This window comes from Molossus molossus, unplaced genomic scaffold (genome assembly GCF_014108415.1).
Source record: "Molossus molossus isolate mMolMol1 unplaced genomic scaffold, mMolMol1.p scaffold_m16_p_4, whole genome shotgun sequence".
Classification (NCBI taxonomy): Eukaryota; Metazoa; Chordata; class Mammalia; order Chiroptera; family Molossidae; genus Molossus; species Molossus molossus.
Window position 1 is genome coordinate 73,862,813 of NW_023425377.1, and position 21,705 is coordinate 73,884,517.

Here is a 21,705-nt window from a genome sequence, read left to right on the forward strand (position 1 = left end):
TGTGCTGTACACCTGAAACTAATAGAATATTGAATGTCAACTGTAAGTAAAATGTTATTTTAATTAAAAATAAATACAGAGCCCTGGCCGGTTTGGCTCAGAGGTTAGAGCGTCGGCCTGCAGACCAGAGGGACCCTGGTTCAATTCCCGCTAAGGGCACGTACCTCGGTTGCAATTTGTACCTGGCCCTGGTTGGGGTCGCGTGGGTGGCAACCAGTGGATGTGTCTCTCTCATATCAATGTTTCTTTCTCTTTCTTCCTCCCTCTCTCCTTCCTGCTCTATCTGAAGATAAGTGCAAAAATGTCCTCGGGTGAGGATAAGAAAGAGCATATAGCTATAATCTGCCCCAGTCCCCACCACTCCTGACAGTGTTTCTGGCAGCTATTTTTCTCAAAGCTGAAATCAATTTCTTAGTACCACCTTTTTTCAAAAGTGGGAAGCTACAGATCAAGAGGGCTGAGTGTATATGAAGAAAATGGGAGAGGCCATATTCTTTGTGACAGTAAGGCTGACCCAACCTGTGACCAGCACAGTCAGCTTTCCTCTGCCCCCATAATAGGTATATGCTCATGCTGCCTACCGTGTGGCGAGTAGACCCGCAAGTTGATGGGCACTGGGGAAATGCCTTTGTTGGTCCCCGTGACCCTGTCGGTCTCTGCTTCGATCTCCTGTCGGACTTCGTCAAAGTCTGTAAACTTTTTGGACTTGCAGTGCAAAAACTCAGCATATTCTGCAAAGGGAAGAAAGATGCTCAAAATGAGAAAGAGAAGCAGTCTTGTATTGGGTGGGGAGCAGACGGCCTTGTGGGACAGACACTTTGCAAGCAGAGAAAGTGAAGAATCAGTTACAGTGACTCTAGGAATCCGGGAAGCAATAGATTCATCCTTGTAACAAGTATTGGGGGGGGGGCTCCTATAGACTGAGCCCCCTTCCAGACCTCAGGGATTCCACAAGGAACAAAACTGGCAAAGATCCCGTCCCCATGGAACAGACATACTTATGAAGCATTTTGCAAAACTATACATCATGACATATTATGAGTAAAAAAAACAAAAATCAACAGGTGGATGTGACCAGCACTTATTCTTTTTGGATAAACAGAATAAAAGAGGAAATACGGCATATGTCACCCAGATCCTGGGTTATGTACATCTGATGAAACTTCTGCTACGGTGCTATACATACGTGAGACTGAGTCCTGGGTCGTGATGCAGAACCTCCCTCACTGTGGATCACAGAAGAAAGAGACGCAAGCTGCTGTCCCAGAAGGATCCCAAGCTGCCAGCACTCACCAGTTGGCACATGTCCCTAGGACCCATGAATCCTTCCCTAAGGCACCCACACAGTATGGGGAATAGGGCATTACTGTTGGCCTCATCAAAGCCTATCTCAATGTCCCTCCTTCCCTCCTAGCTATTCAAGCCCCCCATCCCCACCCAGACATGAACCCCTCAGAAGAAATGCTTTCTAGGCAGGGCCTCAAGTGGATGTAAGGGGCCTTTGCATGCCTTCTGAGCCTAGGGTGTCTGAAAGCCATACTGACACTGATATGGAGGGGAAAAATAAGTTACTAATAAGGCAGTGCTGGTCCTATCATTAAGCCAGAGAAATCCAAAGCACAGATATGGAATAACGCAAGAATAAAAAATGTTCATTGTAGGATGTAGGTGGCTGAGTTTACAGGCACTTACTGTATAATCCCTTAACTTTTCCTTATGTTTGAATTTTCATAGTAAATGTTGGGAACAAGGCTCAGAGATTATGGCTCCTGCTAAAAAGTGATGCTAAAAAGAGGGAAATAAGCCATGCAGCAAACAGCCTAAAGAACTGAACCACTGCAGAGATGCAAAAATGTGTACTACTCTGCTTGCAAAAGTAAAAAACTGAAATCACCTCTCTGTCCACCAGGAGGAGACCTGGCTACATAAACCACAGTACAGACATACAGCTAGCTGCCTCAAAAGAAAGGATGGAGATGGAGATAGGAAAAGGCCAGCAGGTCTAGAATCTCTACCTACAGGTGTAACAAGACAGAAAGAAAGGAGTTCAAGGAGGTTCGCCTTCCTATCACAGTAACCTAACAAACTATGGCCAACACTCAACCTTCACTTGCTCTGGCCAGGCCCAGCCTGTGGCCCCATTTGCTCCTCACAAGTGAAAACCACAGCAGATAGGCATCTCTATAATGCCTGTACTACAGATAAGGAAACAGAGGCCCAGAGAGGTGAAATGACTAGGCCCAAGTTCAGTGGTGAAGCTGAGATTTGGAGTTCAGAAAATATGTCTCTAGGCAGTTGGCTCTCATGTCATATGGCTTTTGTAAAGCCACCTGTGGGCAACTGAAGCTCTGCAGCCTGGGTCAGGGGCACTCCACGGGCTCAGATCACTGATTACCTTGTCTAGCATGGGCACTGGCCACTCGGGAGCAGGGGCAATGAGGACACCAGCTGGAGGATCCAGGATCACCCACCCCCACCCCCATCAGCTGACCCAGTTCCCAAGGACAGTCATGCTCCAGCTCTCCACAGGGACAAGAGGAAACACTCTGCTGCTCTTCCCGCAGCAGCCACCCAAAAATGGAACACTTCTCCAACTCCCACAACATGTCTCAGTTCTTTTCTGGCTCAAGACCCTGGTCTCAGCACCTGCAAGAAACCATCTCCCTTCCAGGATGAATACAGGGGGATGTGGGATGAGAAAGAGGCTGGGGGCCATGACACAGGCCCTCTTCCCTGCAGACCTCTGCTTCACCAGGTCTGGCCCCACTTCCTCCTCTTCCAGGGTCTACCTGCCTGTCACTTCTTCCGGGGAGCCTTCCCTGACTCCATGCCACCCAGCATTCCATCCTGCATCTTGGGTCTCTTCCCACATCAGAGCCAGGTCACTGTGGATCATGTTTATGGGACCAGGACCTGTCAGCTGTGGTCCCCCAGAGCTCAGGATATGCTGGCAGTCTCCTTTCTGTCAGTGTGGGTAAAAGATATGCAGGAGACTGTGCTGGAAAGCCCTGGTTTCTTCCTCAGCATGTTTGTGGGCACCAGGAAGGTGCAGGAGCCAGCCAGGCCCATCCCTCACCACCAGCCTTCTCCCGCATGAGCCTTGAACGGGGATCAAACCTGCAACCTAGGCATGTGCCCTGACCAGGAATCAAACCCGCAACCTTTAGGTAAATGGAACAATGTTCCAAACTGAGCCGCCTGGCCACGGCTCACCACCTGCCTTCTTTACTGGACTCTTTGTCACTTCAGAACCATGTACCAGATTCCAGGGTCATAAGAACATTAAAAAGCTTCCACTAAGCCTGCTTTCCCCCGACAGCACTGACCCTCTTTAAAGCCAAACTTCAGCCTTCCTCTCTTCGGAACCCCCCATGGCTCCCACCTCATCCAAGTAAAAGCCAAAGTCTTTAGCACATCCTATAAGACCCTACAAAATTTCCTTCGTCTGACAACAACTCACTCTTTCTCCAGTCCTGCTGGTTTCCCTGCTCACAACTCCGGGCCTGCTCCTGCCTGCGGGTTCTTCTCTGCTTGCAGGCACACACAGGGCTCCCTTCCTCCACTCATTCAGGTGTTACTTTCTCTCTGAGGCCTGCCCTGCCCCCCACCTGAGATGACAGACCTCTCCAGTCTCTTCCCCACACCAGTGCCTTATCCTTATCAGCCTCCAAGCACGCTAATATCATTTACCTTCTCATCCTGTGAATTTTCTCTGGTTCCCAGCTGGAAGGTCCCCCTTCCAGGGAGCTGAAACTATGTTGTGCACTCTGTGTCCTCAGGGCTCCCTCTGGGCATACAGTAGGTGCTCTATATGTATGACTGAAGGACTGCCAGAATATGGTTCCTGCTTCAGCTTCTTCAAGGTGGCCCAGCACCCCCAAAGCCATCAAGCTGGATATATGGGAGTCTACACAGTGAAGGGTCTGGGAGGGCCTCCTGCTGCCTTCCCCTCCCTCCTTCCTTCCCAAAATACTACTTAAGGACATAGGCCCAGCCCCAAGCCAGGCTCCTGATCTAATGGGGAAGATGAACATTGTATATGTATGTCACAGAAGGTCTGACAAAGATCCAACATACTAGGAACTGGGAGGAATAGCCTGCCTGACTCCAACTCCAATCCATCTGATGGAGGCAGGTAAGGGCAGGAGTAGGCAGAGAGCCTGTGCCCACACCAACTCTCTGAAGTGGCAACCTTTCCTCATGCCCTGAGGATGCTATGGACCTAGGGGAGACTACAGGGAGGGAGAGGGCCTGCCTATTGGCTAGGCTCACTCTCTGTACCTTAGTTTCCACATGAGAAAAATAAAAACAGGAGAAACAGACAAGAGGAGTTGGCCCGGGCCCACACAGCTCTGTATGTATTCAAATACTGGAGATGATTTAGTTATCCGTGGTCTCAATAAGTCAGAGGCCTTAAGACTGAGCTCATAGCCTGCAATTCCTGAAGAGCTCCCTCTCAACTGGTCCCTAGCAGCCAAGGCCAAGGTACTGCCTGCCACAGTCCCCACTATAGAGATGCGCCCATCCCTAGCCCAGCTACTGCATTTTCAAACCTCTCTTCCTCATGCACAGATAACAAAGCCAGCCCCTCCGGTTCCCAGCTCCTGCCACAGTATTTCAACAGCCACACAAACACCCCTACACTTCTAGCCAAGTGCACTTCCCTGGGAGGAAGGTCAGCATGTGTAATCAGGCCTCGGGGCTCCATGGGACCCAGCCCAGAGTCTGGAGCACAGCAGGAATAAAGTGGGCCCTCGTCCAGTAGTTACACTGCCAACCCAGAGGAGCCAGCCGCCACCATGTACCACAGGCCTTCCCACCTCGTCCTAATTGCGGGATCAGTCAATGCATTCGCAGTACTTTTTTAGAAGGAGGTTCTGCTCTCTCCCCAGAACTTGTTCCCTGTCTCCTTCAGGTCGCAGCTCTAAACACCCTACTCAGGGAGACCCACTGTGACCAGCCAATCCTGGCAGCACCCCTCCCCCATCCTTCTGTCCTCTCCTCCACTCCTCACACTGACACACCATGTGCTCAGCATGTCTCCTGCTACAGCTGGAGTTGCAAGAGAGGAACACTGAAGGACTTGGTTTTGGTCATATTCTCCTTGGTGCCTGGTACAGAATAACTGCTTAATAAAACTTTATTGACGACCTATTACAAAGCATTAGGTGCTATAGTCTGGAAGGACATCATCACCACAGGAAAAGTAAGGTCATAAAATCACCCTCTCTACTCCAAAGGCAGACCAAGTCAAATGCCTGATGGCATTTCTTTTCTCTCTCTCTCTCTCTCTCTCTCTCGGCTTGGGTATTTCTTAAGAATTGTGAAATGTCTTACTAGAACAACCTGCCCCAGTCAGGTACCACATGATTTGGTGAGATGACAGGAGGAAGAGAGGGCGGTAGGACTACCTAGTCATACCCATCTATCAGGGCCTCAGTTTCCCCACAATGAAATGAAACAACACAGAACCCAGTGCTGGGAAAATGTAAGAAAGCAGTGAAATCAAAAGTCCTGGGCCCAAGGGATTGCACAAACAGCTTAGTTGCTGGATTAGGGACACTTGCAAAGCTGTCTGGAGTCTCCAGTTCTCTGCATGAAGGGGCTCTACCCTAATTTTCATACCCATATTCTATCCCTTCTCCATTCTGAACCCAGCAAAGGGCAGAACCATGAGGCTGACCCCTGGCAGCAGGAAATGGGGTCTGCCTTCCCCAAATCCAGCACCAACAGGCCTGCTGGTCTGGTTGACATGGCCCAGGAGGAATGACATGGGGCTCAAACCACCTGGGAAACCCTGAGTACCATATGATTGAACAGATCCAATCTCCAGGGACTTTTCAGAACCTTTAGCCAACCAAGAAGAGACAAAGCATATGGCATCTCTCTCTGACTTGTGACGAGCCAAGAACATCTCCCAATCTAGGACACATTGCCACTGGGAAGCTGTGAGTGATACTGTGATGTATAATAAGAAATATATTTGGTCTTCCCTGGCAAAGAGCTCCTAAAATCCTTGGAAAGTCCTAAGTGATAAGAGCCATAAAGGAGTCTCTATTCTTAATAAACCCCTTTCAACCACACCTGAGTTGTGTCAAGGGGAACCGACCATGTGATTAGAGAACTGGAACTTTCAGTCCCACCCCCTGACATCCTGGGAGGGGACAGAGGCTGGAAGTTGGAGGTTGGATCAATCAACAATGAGGAATGATTTAATCAGTCATGCCTACATGATGAAGCCTCCACAAAAATCCAAAAGAACGAGTTTAGAATGCTTCTGGGTTAGTGAAAACATGCAGGTGTTGAGATAGCGCATGGGAGCTCTGAGCTACTCTCCATACCTTGCCCTGTGTATCTTTTCCGTCTGGCTATTCCTCAGTTACCTACTTTTCTAATAAACTGAAGATCTAGTGAATAAGATACTTCTCTGAGTTCTGTGAGTCACTCTAGAAACTTAAAGAGGGGATCACTGGAACCACTAATCTATAGCCAGTCAGTCAGAAGCACAGGTGACAAGCTGGACTTGCAATTGGTGTCTAAAGATGGGAGGAGAGGTACAGTCTTGTAAAACTGAGCCCTTAACCTGGAGGATCTGAAGTTATCTCCAGGGAGATAGCATCAGAGCTGAGATAAATTGTAGGACACCTGATAAGTGTCTGCTTAAAATCAGGAGAACTGCTTGGTGATATGGGAAAAGAACACACATTGGAGGTGACAGCCCTGGCTGGCATCCTGGGCAGTCCCCAGCCTGACCCTCACCATCTCCCAGCTTGGTTTCCTCATGGAAACATAAGGTACACACCCGACTGCTGCAGAATCTATAGGCTTTATCAAAAAAGCCCAGCCAGAGCCTGGCTCATGGGGACAGGTGCAGCACGGTCATTGATAATCCTGCCCACGAAAGAGAAAGGGTACAGGAGCAGCCCTTAGAGCATGCTCACACACCTGGCTGATACTGATGGGGTACCTACTGGGTGCCAGGCCCTTTCCTGGGGGAAAGCAATGGACAATGCAGATCAGCATCCCTGCTCTCATGCCACTGATGCTGGCGCAGAACGAGAGACCATCAAGAAAATCAAGGAACAGGATAATGTCACACAACATGGGCCACAGAGGAAATACAGCAGCAGTGACTGAAAGGTGGGGTGGGGGTAGGGCTCATCTAGGGGAGCAGGAGGAGGAGGATGGTACAAGGTGTTCCAGGCAGGGAGCACAGTGAGGATGAAGGCCTGGAGGCAGAAACAAATAAGCTCAGCTTGAGGATGAGGAGGGAGACTGCAGCTGGTGACCAAGAGAAGGTAAGGTCCCAGAGGCCAGTAGGGCCCCATCAGAACCATGAAGGCACAAGAGGGAGTCTGTTAACCAAGTCCTGACATTCCCTCCCTGGCTCCCGTGAGCCCAGCCAAGGTCAAGGCCAGGAGGGGAGGCTCAGGAAGACACAGTCATACACATTCCACACAAGAACAATCCCCAGCACCTAGGGTTTACAAGGCCCAGAGGTGGTTCTCAAGGAGCAGGTTCACCATGAGCCACCAAACTTCCTGGTGGCTGCGGTCTGAGATAATTTGCAAACTAAGCTGATTAAAAGTAATGGCGCACTGAGACAGGACAAGGAGAAGCTGGGCACCACTGGGAGTCAGAGGGGAGGAATGAGGCCCAGTCTCAGGACCATACTACAGCCACAAGCGGTGCAAGGGCACTGCTCTCACCCCATATAACAGATGAGAACGCTGAGGCACAAGAGAGGGAAGCTACTTGTCTGAGGCCCCAGATAGCAAAGGGTGACAGTCTGGCCCAAAGTCATGTCCCAGAGAGCCAGCCAGACAAAAGTTCTATCTCCAGGAACAACACAATTCCTGTAGCCCGTAGAGAACCCCAGAAGCCCCAGCCATCACTTTGTCCCACACTGCATTGAGCTTCCTCCCTCATATTAGTGGGGTGTCCCACCTCCCACCTGCCTCCCCCAGCTCCAGGGCCTCTGCTATCTGGTGTCTTGGTGGCCTCCCCACCTTGAGGTCACTCTAGACTGTCCTTCACCCTGAGCCAGGCTAACCTCTCCCAGGCCACCTGGCCCATACCACTGTCCCTGCCTGTCCTTATTCCTCAAAGCAGCCAGTGGGCTGAGCTGCTCACTCTACCCTGTGTGCCACTCAGGCTCCCACTGCCTGAATCCCTCACCATCCTTGCCAGGCTGTGCCACCTGCCTCCTGGCCCCTCTCCAGATTCACCTCACAGCTTCACACACTGTTGCTCCTGACTGGAGTGTTTTCCCTGGGCCTCTGGTCCACAGTCGAGCCAATGCCAGATATACTCTCCCAAACGCCCTGTACTTTCCCCTCTCAGCCTGGCTGGACTCAGGGAGGGCCAGGACTCTCAGAGGACTCACACTGCCTCGCTGGTGTCTGAACCATGCTCAGCACAAAGTGGGCACACATCTACTTGGGTCTTTAAGGTCTGGAATGCTGTGGTCAGGTGGGGGAGAGGAAGTATGCAAGCTGGGACATGGCAAAGGCCACTCCCACGTGGGACACCAGGGCTCCTCTATCCCACCCCTACCCACACCCAACCCAACAGGATCCAACCACATCTCTATCTCACGGTTGCCACCTTGTCCCTACCTATCCTCGGGCACCTGCTCCCACCGCCTCCTGAGTCCCCTGCACCTGAGCTGGTCCCTGTAGTCTCTTTTCCACAAGCAGTTACAGGATCTGGTCAAGTCACACTTTGGTCTAAGGCCACATTCCCAAAGAGTGAATTTAAGACAGGGCTTTCAAGATAACTCTCCACTGTGACCTCAGGAAAGTGGCTTCAGCTCAGAAGCCTCACTTTGGTCCTCTGTGAAGTGGGGATGACAAGAATGAAGATTTCAATGTTAATATGGGTCAGGCACTGGGCAGATATGCACTGTCAAATTCCTGCCCTTGGTGCTCCCACGGGGCCACTGCTCGTCATATGCTTCTCCCTCCCGCAGAAGGAATTTCAGTTCCTCTAACAGGCCACTCTGGGCAATGTGGCCTCATGTCCTCACACATACTCTGCTGGGAAGGAGAGTTCCCCCTTCCCCGACATACCCACAGCACTTCTCAGCCTCAACTCACATATCACTTCTTTGTAAAAGTCCCATGACGTCCCCACCCTCTCATCTGACTCCCATCTGATAAGGGCCAGGCCTGTGTGTCTCCCTCTCGGTCTCCCCCCAAGCCTTCCTTATCTGTCTTCTGGCACTAATGGAAATGCCAGGAGGGCAGGTGGCAGGTCCTAATCCTGCTCACCTTGGTACCCCAGCCCTGGACCAGCCTGTGGTACATGGTACATGCTCAGTGTCACTGCTGGGTGACAGCCACTGTGGAGGTGCTGAGGAAGGCCTTCCACCATGACATGGCCCTGATCTTCCAGTGCAGGGAGCTAGCCCACCTGTTCTCCCAGCAAGCTGTCCCCAAACAGGCTGGCAGCAAGCACAAAACTGCAGCTGTTGGGTCAGCACTACTCAGCACTGTTCTAAGGATGTACCTATATTAAATAACATGGTCTTCACCACATTGGTCAAAGGGGGTGCTATTATTATCTCTACTGTCCAGACGGGAAACATGGCTATGAGCAGCAGTCCCTCCCCAGAAGCCAGAGAGCCAGTAAGCTACAGAGCCAGAATCTGAACCTGGGCAGTCTTGGTTCCCAGCTCCCATCCACAGCGTCAGAGTTTTCCCCAGTATGGCCAGGGGCCAGGCAAGAAGCATGGGCACCACCCTGGAAACTCATTAAAATACAGATTATCACCCCTGTACCCCAACAACCTACAAAATGGGAAGCAGAAACCCAATAGGCCAAGCCCTCCATGACTCTGCTCCATGTGGACTCTGAAACCAGCTGCTCTACAACTGCCCACCCTGGCACAGCTGATTGGACAGAGGAGGCAGGCCATCAGCGTATCCATGGCCCGTGACAAGGCAGAGCTCACAAAGAGGTGTTGCAGCCTCTCACTGGAATCACACCCTCTCATGGTAAATGGGCAGGGTGGGACTGGGGCACAGCTGAGAGGTCTGAGGTCTAACCTCAGATTCCAGATCTGGAACTCTGTAGGAAGGCAGGTAACCTGGCTAGGCTTCAGTTTCCCTGTCTGTAAAATGGGTATTTATGTTACCTTTTCAGTGCTGAACTGTCCAGGGCTGACACTCCAGGACAGTAGGGAAGTAGCATAGAGGCTCTGCATGGAGACCCTTAGAGGCTCTAGAGAGAAAAGAGGTCCCACCTCTGATGGCTCCCCTCTTCCTGTCCACATTCTGAACTGAGATGCCTTCCAAAGAGGCCCAAGTGAGTTTCAAGCTGAGAGGCATACCCATGTCATGTCAGACTTCTGTGGGAAGAACAGAAATAAACTGATGCCACCAAGGACAGAATAGAAAAAAGTCTAAATGTGGAAGATTCTTTATTCAATTCAAGAAACTGAAATTCCTGCCCTGGCCGGTTTGGCTCAGCAGTTAGAGCGTCCGCCTGCGGTCCAGAAAGACCCGGGTTCGGTTCCCGCTAAGGGCACGTACCTCGGTTGCAGTTTGTCCCCGGCCCTGGTTGGTCGTGCGGGTGGCAGCCACTCGATGTGTTCCTTTCACATCGATGTTTTCCTCTCTCTCCCTCCCACTCTGTCTGTACAAAAAATGGAAAAATGGCCCTGGCCAGTTTGGTTCAGCGGTTAGAGCGTTGGCCTGCGGTCCGGAGAGACCCGGGTTCGGTTCCCGCTAAGGGCATGTACTTTGGTTGCAGTTTGTCCCTGGCCCTGGTTGGTCGTGTGGGTAGCAGCCACTCGATGTGTCCCTTCACGTCGATGTTTCTCTCTCTCTCTCCCTTCCTCTCTCTCCCTCCCACTCTATCTGTACAAACAATGGAAAAATATCCTCGGGTGAGGATAAAAAATAAAAAAAAAATGGAAAAATGTCCTCGGATGAGGATTAAAAAAAGAAAGAAAGAAACTGAAATTCCAAATAAAAGGAGAAAAGACAAAAAAAGAAATTCCTTCTGCAGGTCTCTCACAAAAGTCAATGTCACAATTAAAAAAGAAATGGCAGAGATGATGTTCTAATGCAAAGAGGTAACATGACAATATAGAGTGTAGCATGGGATTGATCAGAGCAGCCTGATTAAATCAGCCAGGGAAGAAATTTGAGGGACAACTGACAACATGTATGGACTGGACATTAAATAACATGCAGGAATGATTACTTTTCTTGGGTGTGGTCTGTGACTGCAGGAGAATGTCCCATTGTAAGGGGAGGGGCACTGAAACATTTGAGATTGAAGAGTCACAATGTCTGTTACTGATTTTGAAAGTGTTCAGTAAAGACATGTTATCTACAATACAGCAAGCACATATGGCACCTGGCAGCCTGGTCATGGCTGAGGGTGCTGGGGTGGGTGTGGATGTTCAGTGAACTGTGCTTCAACTTCCTTGCACACATGGAAAACGTGAATTCAAACCCAAACAACAGCCCAGCCATCAGAGACTCCATCATAAGCCCCCTGGCTACTGCCAGACACAGCATCCGTGTTCACTTCCTGCTACAGCTTCGATTCATCCCACCATACCTGTTTTTGAGAAGATGAGCTGCAGAATGAGAGGCCGCCGCGTGACGATTCCTGAACCTCGGGGAAGGAAGTCCCTGTGGGAGAAGAAAGGAACAGAAATTACTCATGAGGCCAGTGTGCAGGACAGGAAGTGTGACCACACGTGGTGGGGCAATCCTCTCTTGCATTTTGGGTGATCTCAGCAAAGATACCAACCCAGCAGGCCACTGGGGAACATTTTGGCCTTGGAGGGTCCTAAGGAAGGAGGGGGGCACATGGGAGGGACTGGGTGGAAGGTTGGTAACAAATAGAGCCATTTCCCTCTGGCTGGCTGTGCTCCAGCCACAACACGCGCAAAGGACCCTTTCCTTAACAAATATCTGAACCAGCTCTCCCAGACCAAAAGAGATCCGTACATTTCTTAGACATGTTTTAAATTAATATCATGCCGTATGTATGATATAAAGACTAAAAAGAAAGCAACTGATGACAAAATATGAAGTTTCATGTTCCAAAAAGACAAATTAATACAGGCAGGAAGTAGATCAGTGGTTGCCCAGGGGTGGAAAATGGAGAGGAGGGAGCTTTTGGAAATGATGAAAATGTTCTAAAACTGAAGTGTGATAATGTTTGCTAATATTTACCATAAATTTACTAAAAATCACTGCATTTTAAATAGATGAATTTTCTAGCATATAAATGATTCTTCAATGCAGCTGTTTAATAAATATATATATATATGTCATGTATTTAACTATAGAAATACTCAGACACTACCTGCACCAACGTATACTATTACATGTGGATTCATGCAGAGTGGGAAGACCAGAAGCCACCCTGGATCATTAAGGAAGGAAAACAAAGGGGCAGAGATCCAAGCAGGCACTGGAGAAGTGGCATTTTCAGAGACTTTTAAAGCCGTGCAAAGGAACTCTTGTTTCATGTAAAATGAAAAAAGGTTCTAAGCTCAGGGAATTTCAAACAAGGTTTGCACCTAGATGAACATTTGTATTACCTGAAATCTGTGCAGGACATAGGACAAATGGAACTGGACAGGTGTGTCTCCTATGGCAAGACGACAACGCCTCTAGGTTCCCAGCCTAGTGCCTGCCATTGGTGCCACCTCACCACCAATACTGTGACAACTTCAGTGTCTCAGGAACACCCTACCTGTGCTGGGAACCCCTGTTGGGACCCTGGAGAGCACCAGAGAAGGCTGCTGGTTCTCAGCCTGAGTTGGGCATCAGAATCCCTGGGAACATGTTAACCCAGTAAGTGGAAGGAGGAGGCAGGAACCCCATTAGCCTATGGGCCATCCCCTCTGGCTGGAAGCAGGTTGGCCTGCACCCTCGTGGGTAACTGCAGCCCAGTCTGCTAGCTGAAGGGCCCGCTACAGGATATGGGGCTCTGAATGCCTCATGGGGGTGCTGCCAACAAACAGCAGAGCAGGGCACTCGAATGAACAGGCCCAGAGATGGGTGGAGTGAGAGCGGGGCTGGAGGTCATGATGAGAAGACTGGTTGTCATTCTTAGGGCAAGGCCACCGATGGGTTTTAGGGACAGCCAGGTTATAATTGTGTGTGCTTTTATAGGTGTATGGCTTTAAAAGACCCTCTGGCTACAGGGACAAGAGGCAGGCAGAAGGTGATGCACTGTTCCAGGAAAGCAATGACAGGGGCTGGCCCAGAGGGTGGCAGGGACACAGAAGGCACTGGACAAACACTGGATAGAGCTGAGAGGAGTTTAGGAGATAAACAGCCATGATGGGGGAAGGGCTAGACTGAGGAGATGATGGAGAGCAGGAGAGGCCAAAACAGAGGAAAAAACACCCGGAGGACACGCATGCACCCCCAGGGAAGAGGGCAAGCCTACAGCCCGTTGGCACAGTCAACCTTCTACACATTGGGTGCTACATGTACAGCCACATTCCTGAGGATGACTAAGAGTCCATGGGCCAGACCTGCCCTCCAGGGAGCATTTCACACCCACTTCATGCAGCATGACACTTGAACTATGTTCTAGTCTCTCATCTGGCAGATGAAGAGACTGAGGTAGAGAGGTTATGTGACCTGGCCAAGGTCATATACGCTTTCACTCAAGTATTATGCCTACTGAGCATGCTGGAGGTGCTGGGAACACATTCTGATGTGGATCACATGAGATGCAGGGGTGGGGATAAAGAAGACACACCATAGGGCTTAGAGGGGTTGGGGCTGGGATGTTCAGGGAAGGCCCCTCTGACCAGGGAAAATGAAGGGTGAGCTACATGTAGGGGTGCAATTGGGAGGGCAGGGGAAATAGCAAGGAGGCCACATGCGGTAACCAGACCCCAAAGTAAGTCTTTACCTCAGCCCTTGCAAGGGGTTACCACCTTCACAGTGGATGCCAGGCTCTCCTGCGGATGTAGCAGGCCTGCTGGCAGCTATTAACCTCTAGAGCACCTTCCATGGCCTTGACCCTGGGTCCCTGCAGCCCCAGGCCACCTGGCTCACAGGCAGGGACCTGAGAGGCAGGGATAGGAGGCACCTTGCACATCAAAGACCAAGGGCACTAGCCCTTCAACAACGTATCACCACCAGCAGCAGTGACAGTGGGCACACCTCTTCTCTGAGAGCGAATGTGTCAGTGACCAAACAATACGATACAGGAGCACCGTGGAAATGAATCCCCAATGTCTGTCTGTGTGGCTCCTCCATGCTAATGTGTGTGACCAAAGACAGTTCCTTTTCATTGCTGATCCATGTTCCATTGCATGAATAGACTACTTTGTTTATCCATTCACTAGGTGATGAGATATTTGGGGGTCCTTCTAGTTCAGGGCCATAAGAAAGCTGCTATGAACATTCTCACACATGCCTTTTGTAACATTTGTCCTTGTTTCACCTGCTGAGGCACAGAGTAGACTGGACCTTGAACAGGTAAAACTAGTCTCTGCTGATAGAAATCAGAGCACGATTTCTGGACAGGGCACGAGGGAATGATGAGAGCATCCTGTCTTGATCTGTCCAGTGATTACCTGGGTGTGCATGCATTTATTTTAAAATTAAGGTGTGCACTTAAGATTGGGCAAGTTCCTGCCCTGGCCAGCTTGGCTCAGCGGTTGGAGCATCAGCCTGCGGACCAGAGAGTCCCGGGTTCAGTTCCTACTAGGGGCACATACTAAAAAAAAAAAAGACATTGGGCAAGTTCCTGTATCTAGTTAAATCTCAATAAAAAGGTCATAAGGTCCAGCCGGTGTGGCTCAGTGGCTGAGCATCGACCCTTGCACCAAGAGGTCGCCAGTTCGATTCCCGGTCAGGACACATGCCAGGTTGTGGGCCAAATCCCCAGTGGGGGACATGCAGGAGGCGGCCAATAGATGTTCTCTCTCATCAATGTTTCTATCTCTCTTTCTCTCTTCCTTCCTCTCTCTCTAAAATCAATAAAGGGAAAAATTAATAAAAAATAAATAGCCCTGGCCGGTTTGGCTCAGCGGTTAGAGCATTGACCTGCGGTCCTGAGAGACCCGGGTTCGGTTCCCGCTAAGGGCGCGTATCTCGGTTGCAGTTTGTCCCCGGCCCTGGTCGGTCGTGCGGGTGGCAGCCACCCGATGTGTTCCTTTCACATCGATGTTTCTCTCTCTCTCTCTGTTCCTCTCTCTCCCTCCCACTCTACCTGAACAAAAAAATGGGAAAATGTCCTCGGGTGAGGATTAAAAAAAAATAATAATAAAATAAAATAAAAATAAATAAATAAATAACAATTTTTTTTTAAAAAAGTCGTAAGTATATTGCCCTGGCCAGTTTGGCTCAGATGTTAGAGTGTCAGCCTCGGACTAACGAGCCTTGGGTTCGATTCCGTCAAGGGCACGTACCTCAGTTGTGGTTTGTCCTCAACCCTGGTCAGGGTCGTGCAGGAGGCAACCAGTCAATGTGTCCCTCTCACATTGATGTTTCTCTCTCTCTCCCTCCTTCCCACTCTATCTGAAGATAAATGGAAAAATATTCTTAGGTGAGGATTTAAAGAAAAGGTCATAAGTATAAATAAGTCCAGAAGGACATGCTCATGAAGACTAAGGAAAGTACAGAGGCCTTGGCCAGGTAGTTCAGTTGGTTAGTGTCATTCGATATGCCAAGGTTGTGGGTTCAATCCCTGGTCAGGGCACATACAAGAAGAAACCAATGAATGCATAAATAAGTAGAAAAACAAATCAGTGTTTCTTTCTCTCTCTAAAAATCAATCAATAAAAAACTTATTTTAAAAGACTCAGGAAAGGCCCTGGCTGGTTTGGCTCAGCGTTTAGAGTGTTGGCCCACAGACCGATGAGTTGCAGGTTCAATTCCAGCCAAGGGCACATACATCGGTTGCAGTTGGTCCCTGGCTCTGGTCAGGGTCATGTGGGAAGCAACCAGTCGATGTGTCTCTCTTGCGTCAATGTCCCCCCCCCCCTCCCGCTCTGAGGATAAATCGAAGAGTATCCTTGAATGAGGATTAAAAAAAAAAAAAGACTCAAAAAAGTATACACAGAACACCCCATTAAAATTTGCCCACAAAAATCATTCCTATCTTTTGTTTCCCAGTAAGAATAGCTCAGATCTAAAGAATTTTAAAGCCCAAGGGGGGAGGCTAAGTAAATAAATTAGGGCCCATCCACACTACTGTGAAACCACACAAAAAAGCTTTTTATTTCCTGACATGGGATTTCCGCCTGGATTTACTGAGGGCAACAAAAGGTACAGAAGTATGTGTGTGTTTTGCAACTGAAGGAAACAACAAAATCAAGCTCATAGAGGCGGGGGCCTGTTGGGAGGGAAAATTATTGCACGTTCTGGAACATCTTTGAATTGCGCATCATCAACCATATGGATTACTGACCCCAAAAATTACTTTTTTTTTTTTTTTTATCCTCACCCGAGGACATTTTTCCACTTTTTGTACAGATAGAGTGGGAGGGAGAGAGAGGAAGGGAGAGAGAGAGAGAAACATCGACGTGAAGGGACACATCGAGTGGCTGCCACCCGCACGACCAACCAGGGCCGGGGACAAACTGCAACCGAGGTACGTGCCCTTAGCGGGAACCGAACCCGGGTCTCTCCGGACCGCAGGCCGACGCTCTAACCGCTGAGCCAAACTGGCCAGGGCCAAAAATTACTTTTTAAAAAAAAGTAGTTTACCATTGTCCAGTGCTCACTGTATGCCAGACAAGCTGCTGAGAACTTTCCATGGATTTAACCCATTTAACCATGACAAGAACCACTAGGATGAGTCTGTGAGCTCCACTTTAGATGCGACTAAACCCAGAGGACGGGCAGCTGTGAAAGGTCACCTAGTGTCCAGGAGTTGTGTAAGCGTGGACTGAAACCAGTGGGGTCTGAGCCTCTGACCACCAGGTCATCAGACCTCTGGGCCCATACAGCTGACACAAGCTGCCAGCGTTTCCCCAGCCAGGGCCAGAACTTCTGCTACGGGTGTTGGCACATGTTGCCCTCCATGACTGCTATGAGCATGTCTTGGGTGGGGGAGTCAGGCACCATGAGCGCAATGGTGACACCATAGACATGGACAATAAGAGCCTGACAACACGAGGGTAAGCATGATGCCCAAGAGAACCCAGACAGCTCTGGGCACACATAAGGGAAGGATGAATGGAGGACACAGCTTGGGTGAAGCAGGCAGAGCACGTTGGGGAGAAGCCTGAAGGACAAGGCTAGGCAGGCATGGCAGGGCCTCGAATGCCAGGAGCCCCGGGACTCATTCAATTGTGTTTCCAGAAGCCACTGGACTGCTGAGTAAAAAGGGCTGCAACATCCACCCCCAGCCTAGACAGCCTCCAAAGAGCAGCCCCAAAGAAATCTCCAAGGGGCTCGGTGAGGAGGGGGCCCGTCCAGTTGTGCCCTAAGGCCACCCATAGCATTTCCTGGCACACAGCAGCAGGGGCACTCTTAGGGCATTCATGGTGGTGTAGTGGAAGAAAACCTCCTCCCAAACAGCTCTGCCAAGAACACCGACTGTCTATTTATCTGGAAGCAACTTTCAAGCCTCAGTCATCTGCTTCCTCCTGCTGACCCCACCCATGTTCCACAGGTCACCACATTCCTCACTGTGACTCAAAGGGTCCACCTCTCTCCTCTCTCTTCCCACTGCTACAAGGGCCAGCATGCACACAGGCTGCCCTGCATATCATATGACCTTAAGATGGATTCTCTGCTTCTCAGTCTGGGTTTCCTGGTCAGTAAAGGTGTGGAGGTTTGTGGAGAGGACAGCTGGGTACCAGACAAATAGGAAGAGGCACAGGGCTGTATCCTCTGCAAAGAAATCCTTCCTCACAGTCCCTGAAGGTACAGTAAAATGCACCCCTTCCTCCCAAATGTGCATCGTCCACACACCAAAACAGCTTCCAAGAGAGGCCTAGTCCATGGGCTCTGGAGCCAGACAGCCTGGGTTCAAAGCCCAGCTTTACCTCCACAAGCCCTGGACAGGTTCCACCCTCTCTGGGCACTGGCTCAGCCAGCTGGGGGATGGGAAGATGCCATCCAACCACCCCAGAGGGCCTAGCTGGCTGCTGATTTGACATGAGTCACTTTGTTCCTGCAGAGCCTCAGTTTACCAGCTCTAAAATGGGCCACCTCTACCTGGAAGGTGATGAGGGCTCCAGGGAATGTCCTTTGAACACGGCACAAGGCCCCACCAGGAGCCCTTTGACTTCCAGCCCCCAAGAGCATGGGAACTCCTGCAAGTGGGAACAGTGGAGGCCGACACCCCAGGCTAACAGGTGGGCCGGCCTTCCCAGGGGAGAGAAAATAAACAGATAAGCCAGCAGAGGATGAGTCAGCAACAAGCCCAACCCAGATCTAGTGAGTGCCCAGGCCACCCTTTACCGGACCAGCCTGGTAACAGGCGCCCAGTAAGGGCCCTGGGCTGGGATCCTTTCCTTATCACCACACCCTTCTGGAGTCACTCAAAGCCTCAGTGTTGTGAGACCTTAGCACAATGTCAACAGAGGCCCCACACTCCGGGGCCTCAGTCATGCCCGCCCCAAAAGGACCACTGGCACCACGGGAGCATCTCAGCAAACCTTGTAGCACTGAAGGAATGAAGCCAGGACCAATATACCCATTTCAAAGATGGGTAGACTAAGGCTCAGAGTTTCAGGACTTGCCCAGGCCACTCAACCAGGAAGGAGCAGAGTCAGGATGGGAATACAAGTGGGACACCAATGAGGGAGACATCCCAGTCACCCCTACCTCCAAAGGGGTTTCCTTTGTTGTTTCGCTAGAACAGAAATAGAACTTATCACTCAGTCTCTAGAGCCTCAACATCCAGCCTGTGCACATCCTGCCATGGTCCCTGCCCCATTCGTGCCCAACAGTGACCATCCAACAGTAACTACTGATCACCCAGAGCCTAGACCCACACTCAGTGTACCCAGGCAGATACCACTGTGTCATTGTGGTAACCCCAAGGGCAAAGCAGGGTGGTTATACCCCTCAGATCAAAAACCTGGGCTCCTCCCACCTTTCACCCCCTACCCAACCCTGCCCAACAGTAAGTCCTGATGGCTCTCCATTCAAATGAAGCCACTTCTCTCCACATCCAAAGCCAGTAAACTGCCCCCTCAGGTTGCCCACCCTCACCCCCACACTCTGTTCTCTCCAGAGTGGCCACAAGGCACCTGTGGATGCCAAGTCATGGCATGTGCCCCCTCTATTCAGAACCCTCTCAGGGCTTCTACCTCCTTCCTCACAGCACACAAGGCCCTGCATGATCTGCCCAGTCACCTCCCTGTCTCCACCCCCTCCTATTCTCCCACTTGTTCCTGCCACACTGGCCTCCTCAATGTTGCCCTAAAACACCAGGCAAGGTCCTGCCTCAGGACCTTTGCACTGTCTGCTCCTGGGCCTGGACCCCTCTCCCTACAGCATTTACATGGCTAGCAAGCAACTCCTAGCCAAACTATCTCCTCCCTGCCCTCACCTCAATATGAAACAGCCTCCTTCTGTCACACATCATCCTGCTCAGTTCTCAATTCTATTCATAACTGGCAACATCCAGTTTACTGATTTGTTCACGTGGCTGTGATCTGTCCCTTCCCACCCACCCATTAGAGTGGCAGTTTCATGGGGACAGGGTCCTCTGCCTGTCACATTCTCAGGCCTCTGCCCAGCTCCCAACACAGAGCCAGGCAAAAGGCGGGTAACCAATGCTTATGGGGGTGAAGGAACAAACCTGCCAGTGTACAAATGAGAATGAGGCTCAGAAGGCGGTGGGGTGGGAAAGACATCTTATTGGCTTTCACAATCCCACTCCGGACACCACTCCTTCACAAGATTCCCAACAGGCTTCTCCCTGCTCAGGAATCCTGCAGATTCCAGAGCCAGCTCCACCCTTTGCACTCAGCCCTTGTGTCACCTGCTCCATGGTCTCATCTGGTGACCAGGCCAGGAGCAAAAGCAGGAAATGGCCCATGGCAACTAACCACCCTGGCTCTAGACTTCTCAGGGTCCAGCTAGAATCCAGGCACTGCCTTTCCTTTCTGGACAATATGGGCAGGACAGGTCACCTCTTTGTGCCTCAGTTTCCTAATTTGTTAAATGGGAATAAAGCCATGCCTCAGAGAGTAATTGGAAGGGTTTGAAAATTTCTTACTAAGAGAGTATTTGCCCTATACAATCAAAGGAAAATTTTAAATGAGTCATTATCATATCTCTCCTCTGCTCCAAAGTGTTCCTATGGCCTCCAAGGCCCTGAGCAATTGCCCAGTCGCCTTCCTGCCCTCAACCCCCATCTTCACCTTGCTCGCTAATTCCAGCCAAACCTGATAGTCAAGGTATAGCAAGGAAGTCAAACCTACTCCTGCCTCAGGGCTTTTGCAAATGCTGATTCCCTGCCTGGAATGTCCCCTCCAAGCCTTTCCACAATCTTAGTTTCCTCTATTCACTCAGGACTCAACACAGACATCATCACTTCCTCTGACTGTACCCTACTGACCACTCTGCTCTTCTGAGGGGATTTGCAAGGATTGCCACTCCCTGAGGCAGTGCTTTCCAGAGTGAAATCCATTAACCACTTAGATGTCCACCAGCAGGGAACTGGCTAAATTGACCTTGGAACTGGCCCAGGAAGCAATCCAGGCTGCAGTGCTGAAAGCCAAATGAAATGCACAGAACTAATAGCGTCCTCCAACTTTGCTTCTGTTTTTTTAATGCTTGTATATGTTTCTGGTCTATGTAGGGACAAGCTTAGAGGTGACAACCAAACCCTTGCTGGAGGTTGTCTATGGAGTGAGAATGGAAAACTTTGCACACTGGCTAGTTTGGATCCGCAGTTAAGAGTGTCAGTCCTCACACCTAAGAGTTACCAGTTCAATTCTCAGTCAAGGGCACATAACTTCAGTGGCAGGTTCAATCCCTGGCCCTGGTCGGGGTGGAGGCAACCAACTGGTGACTCTCTCACATAGATGTTTCTCTCTCTCCCTCCCTCCCTCCCACTCTATCTGAAAAAAAATGAATGGAAAAATATCTTCGGGTGAGGATTTTAATAAAAAACTATTAAGTATTATTGCCCTGGCTGGTTTGGCTCAGCGGTTAGAGCATCAGCCCGTGGACCAGAGAGTTCCGGGTTCAGTTCCCACTAAGGGCATATACCTCAGTAATGGTTTGTCCCCAGTCCTGGTTGGGGTCGTGTGCGTGGTAACCAGTTGATATGTCTCTCTCACATGGATGTTTCTCTCTCTCTCTTCCTCCCACTCTATCTGAAGATAAATGCAAAAATGTCCTCAAGTGAGGATACAAAATAAAAAAATAAATAAATAATTAGTAGTATTACAGTATCCAGTGCAATTTGGGATTCCACATCTTTTAAAACTATTTTATAAGTTTTATAACAGGCAAATATTAATTTGTAACGATTCAGTTGTACTGAGATAGCTCAGCCATAGCCTCACCATGTGACCTAGACAAACTTCAGTTGTCCTAGCTGTAAAATGAGGATAATAACAGTGCCAACCCCGTTAGGTTGTCAGCAGGACTAGAAGGGTGAGTCACGGTATCCCAGTGCCCAGCAGGTGTAAGGCCATATTCCACAGGACAGTTCACAAAGGTGACAGGAAGAAAGAGGGTCTCTCCTCCTTGGCACCTTAAGAAGGACCTTGGCACAGCCTTTCCAGGTAGACCT

At 50.1% G+C, this 21,705-nt stretch overlaps 1 protein-coding gene across 8 annotated transcripts in view; it reads right to left on the reverse strand.

Moving 5' to 3' along the window:
- DNM2 (dynamin 2) overlaps positions 1 to 21,705 on the reverse strand; it is a 91,263-nt gene that overhangs the window by 52,193 nt on the left and 17,365 nt on the right. For all 8 annotated transcript variants that reach the window (XM_036240072.1, XM_036240071.1, XM_036240070.1 and 5 more), the window contains exons 2-3: positions 11,575 to 11,648; positions 582 to 731 (exon numbers count right to left, since the gene is read on the reverse strand). In XM_036240072.1, coding sequence (XP_036095965.1) covers positions 582 to 731; positions 11,575 to 11,648 — 224 coding nt within the window. The remainder of the gene's footprint in view (positions 1 to 581; positions 732 to 11,574; positions 11,649 to 21,705) is intronic.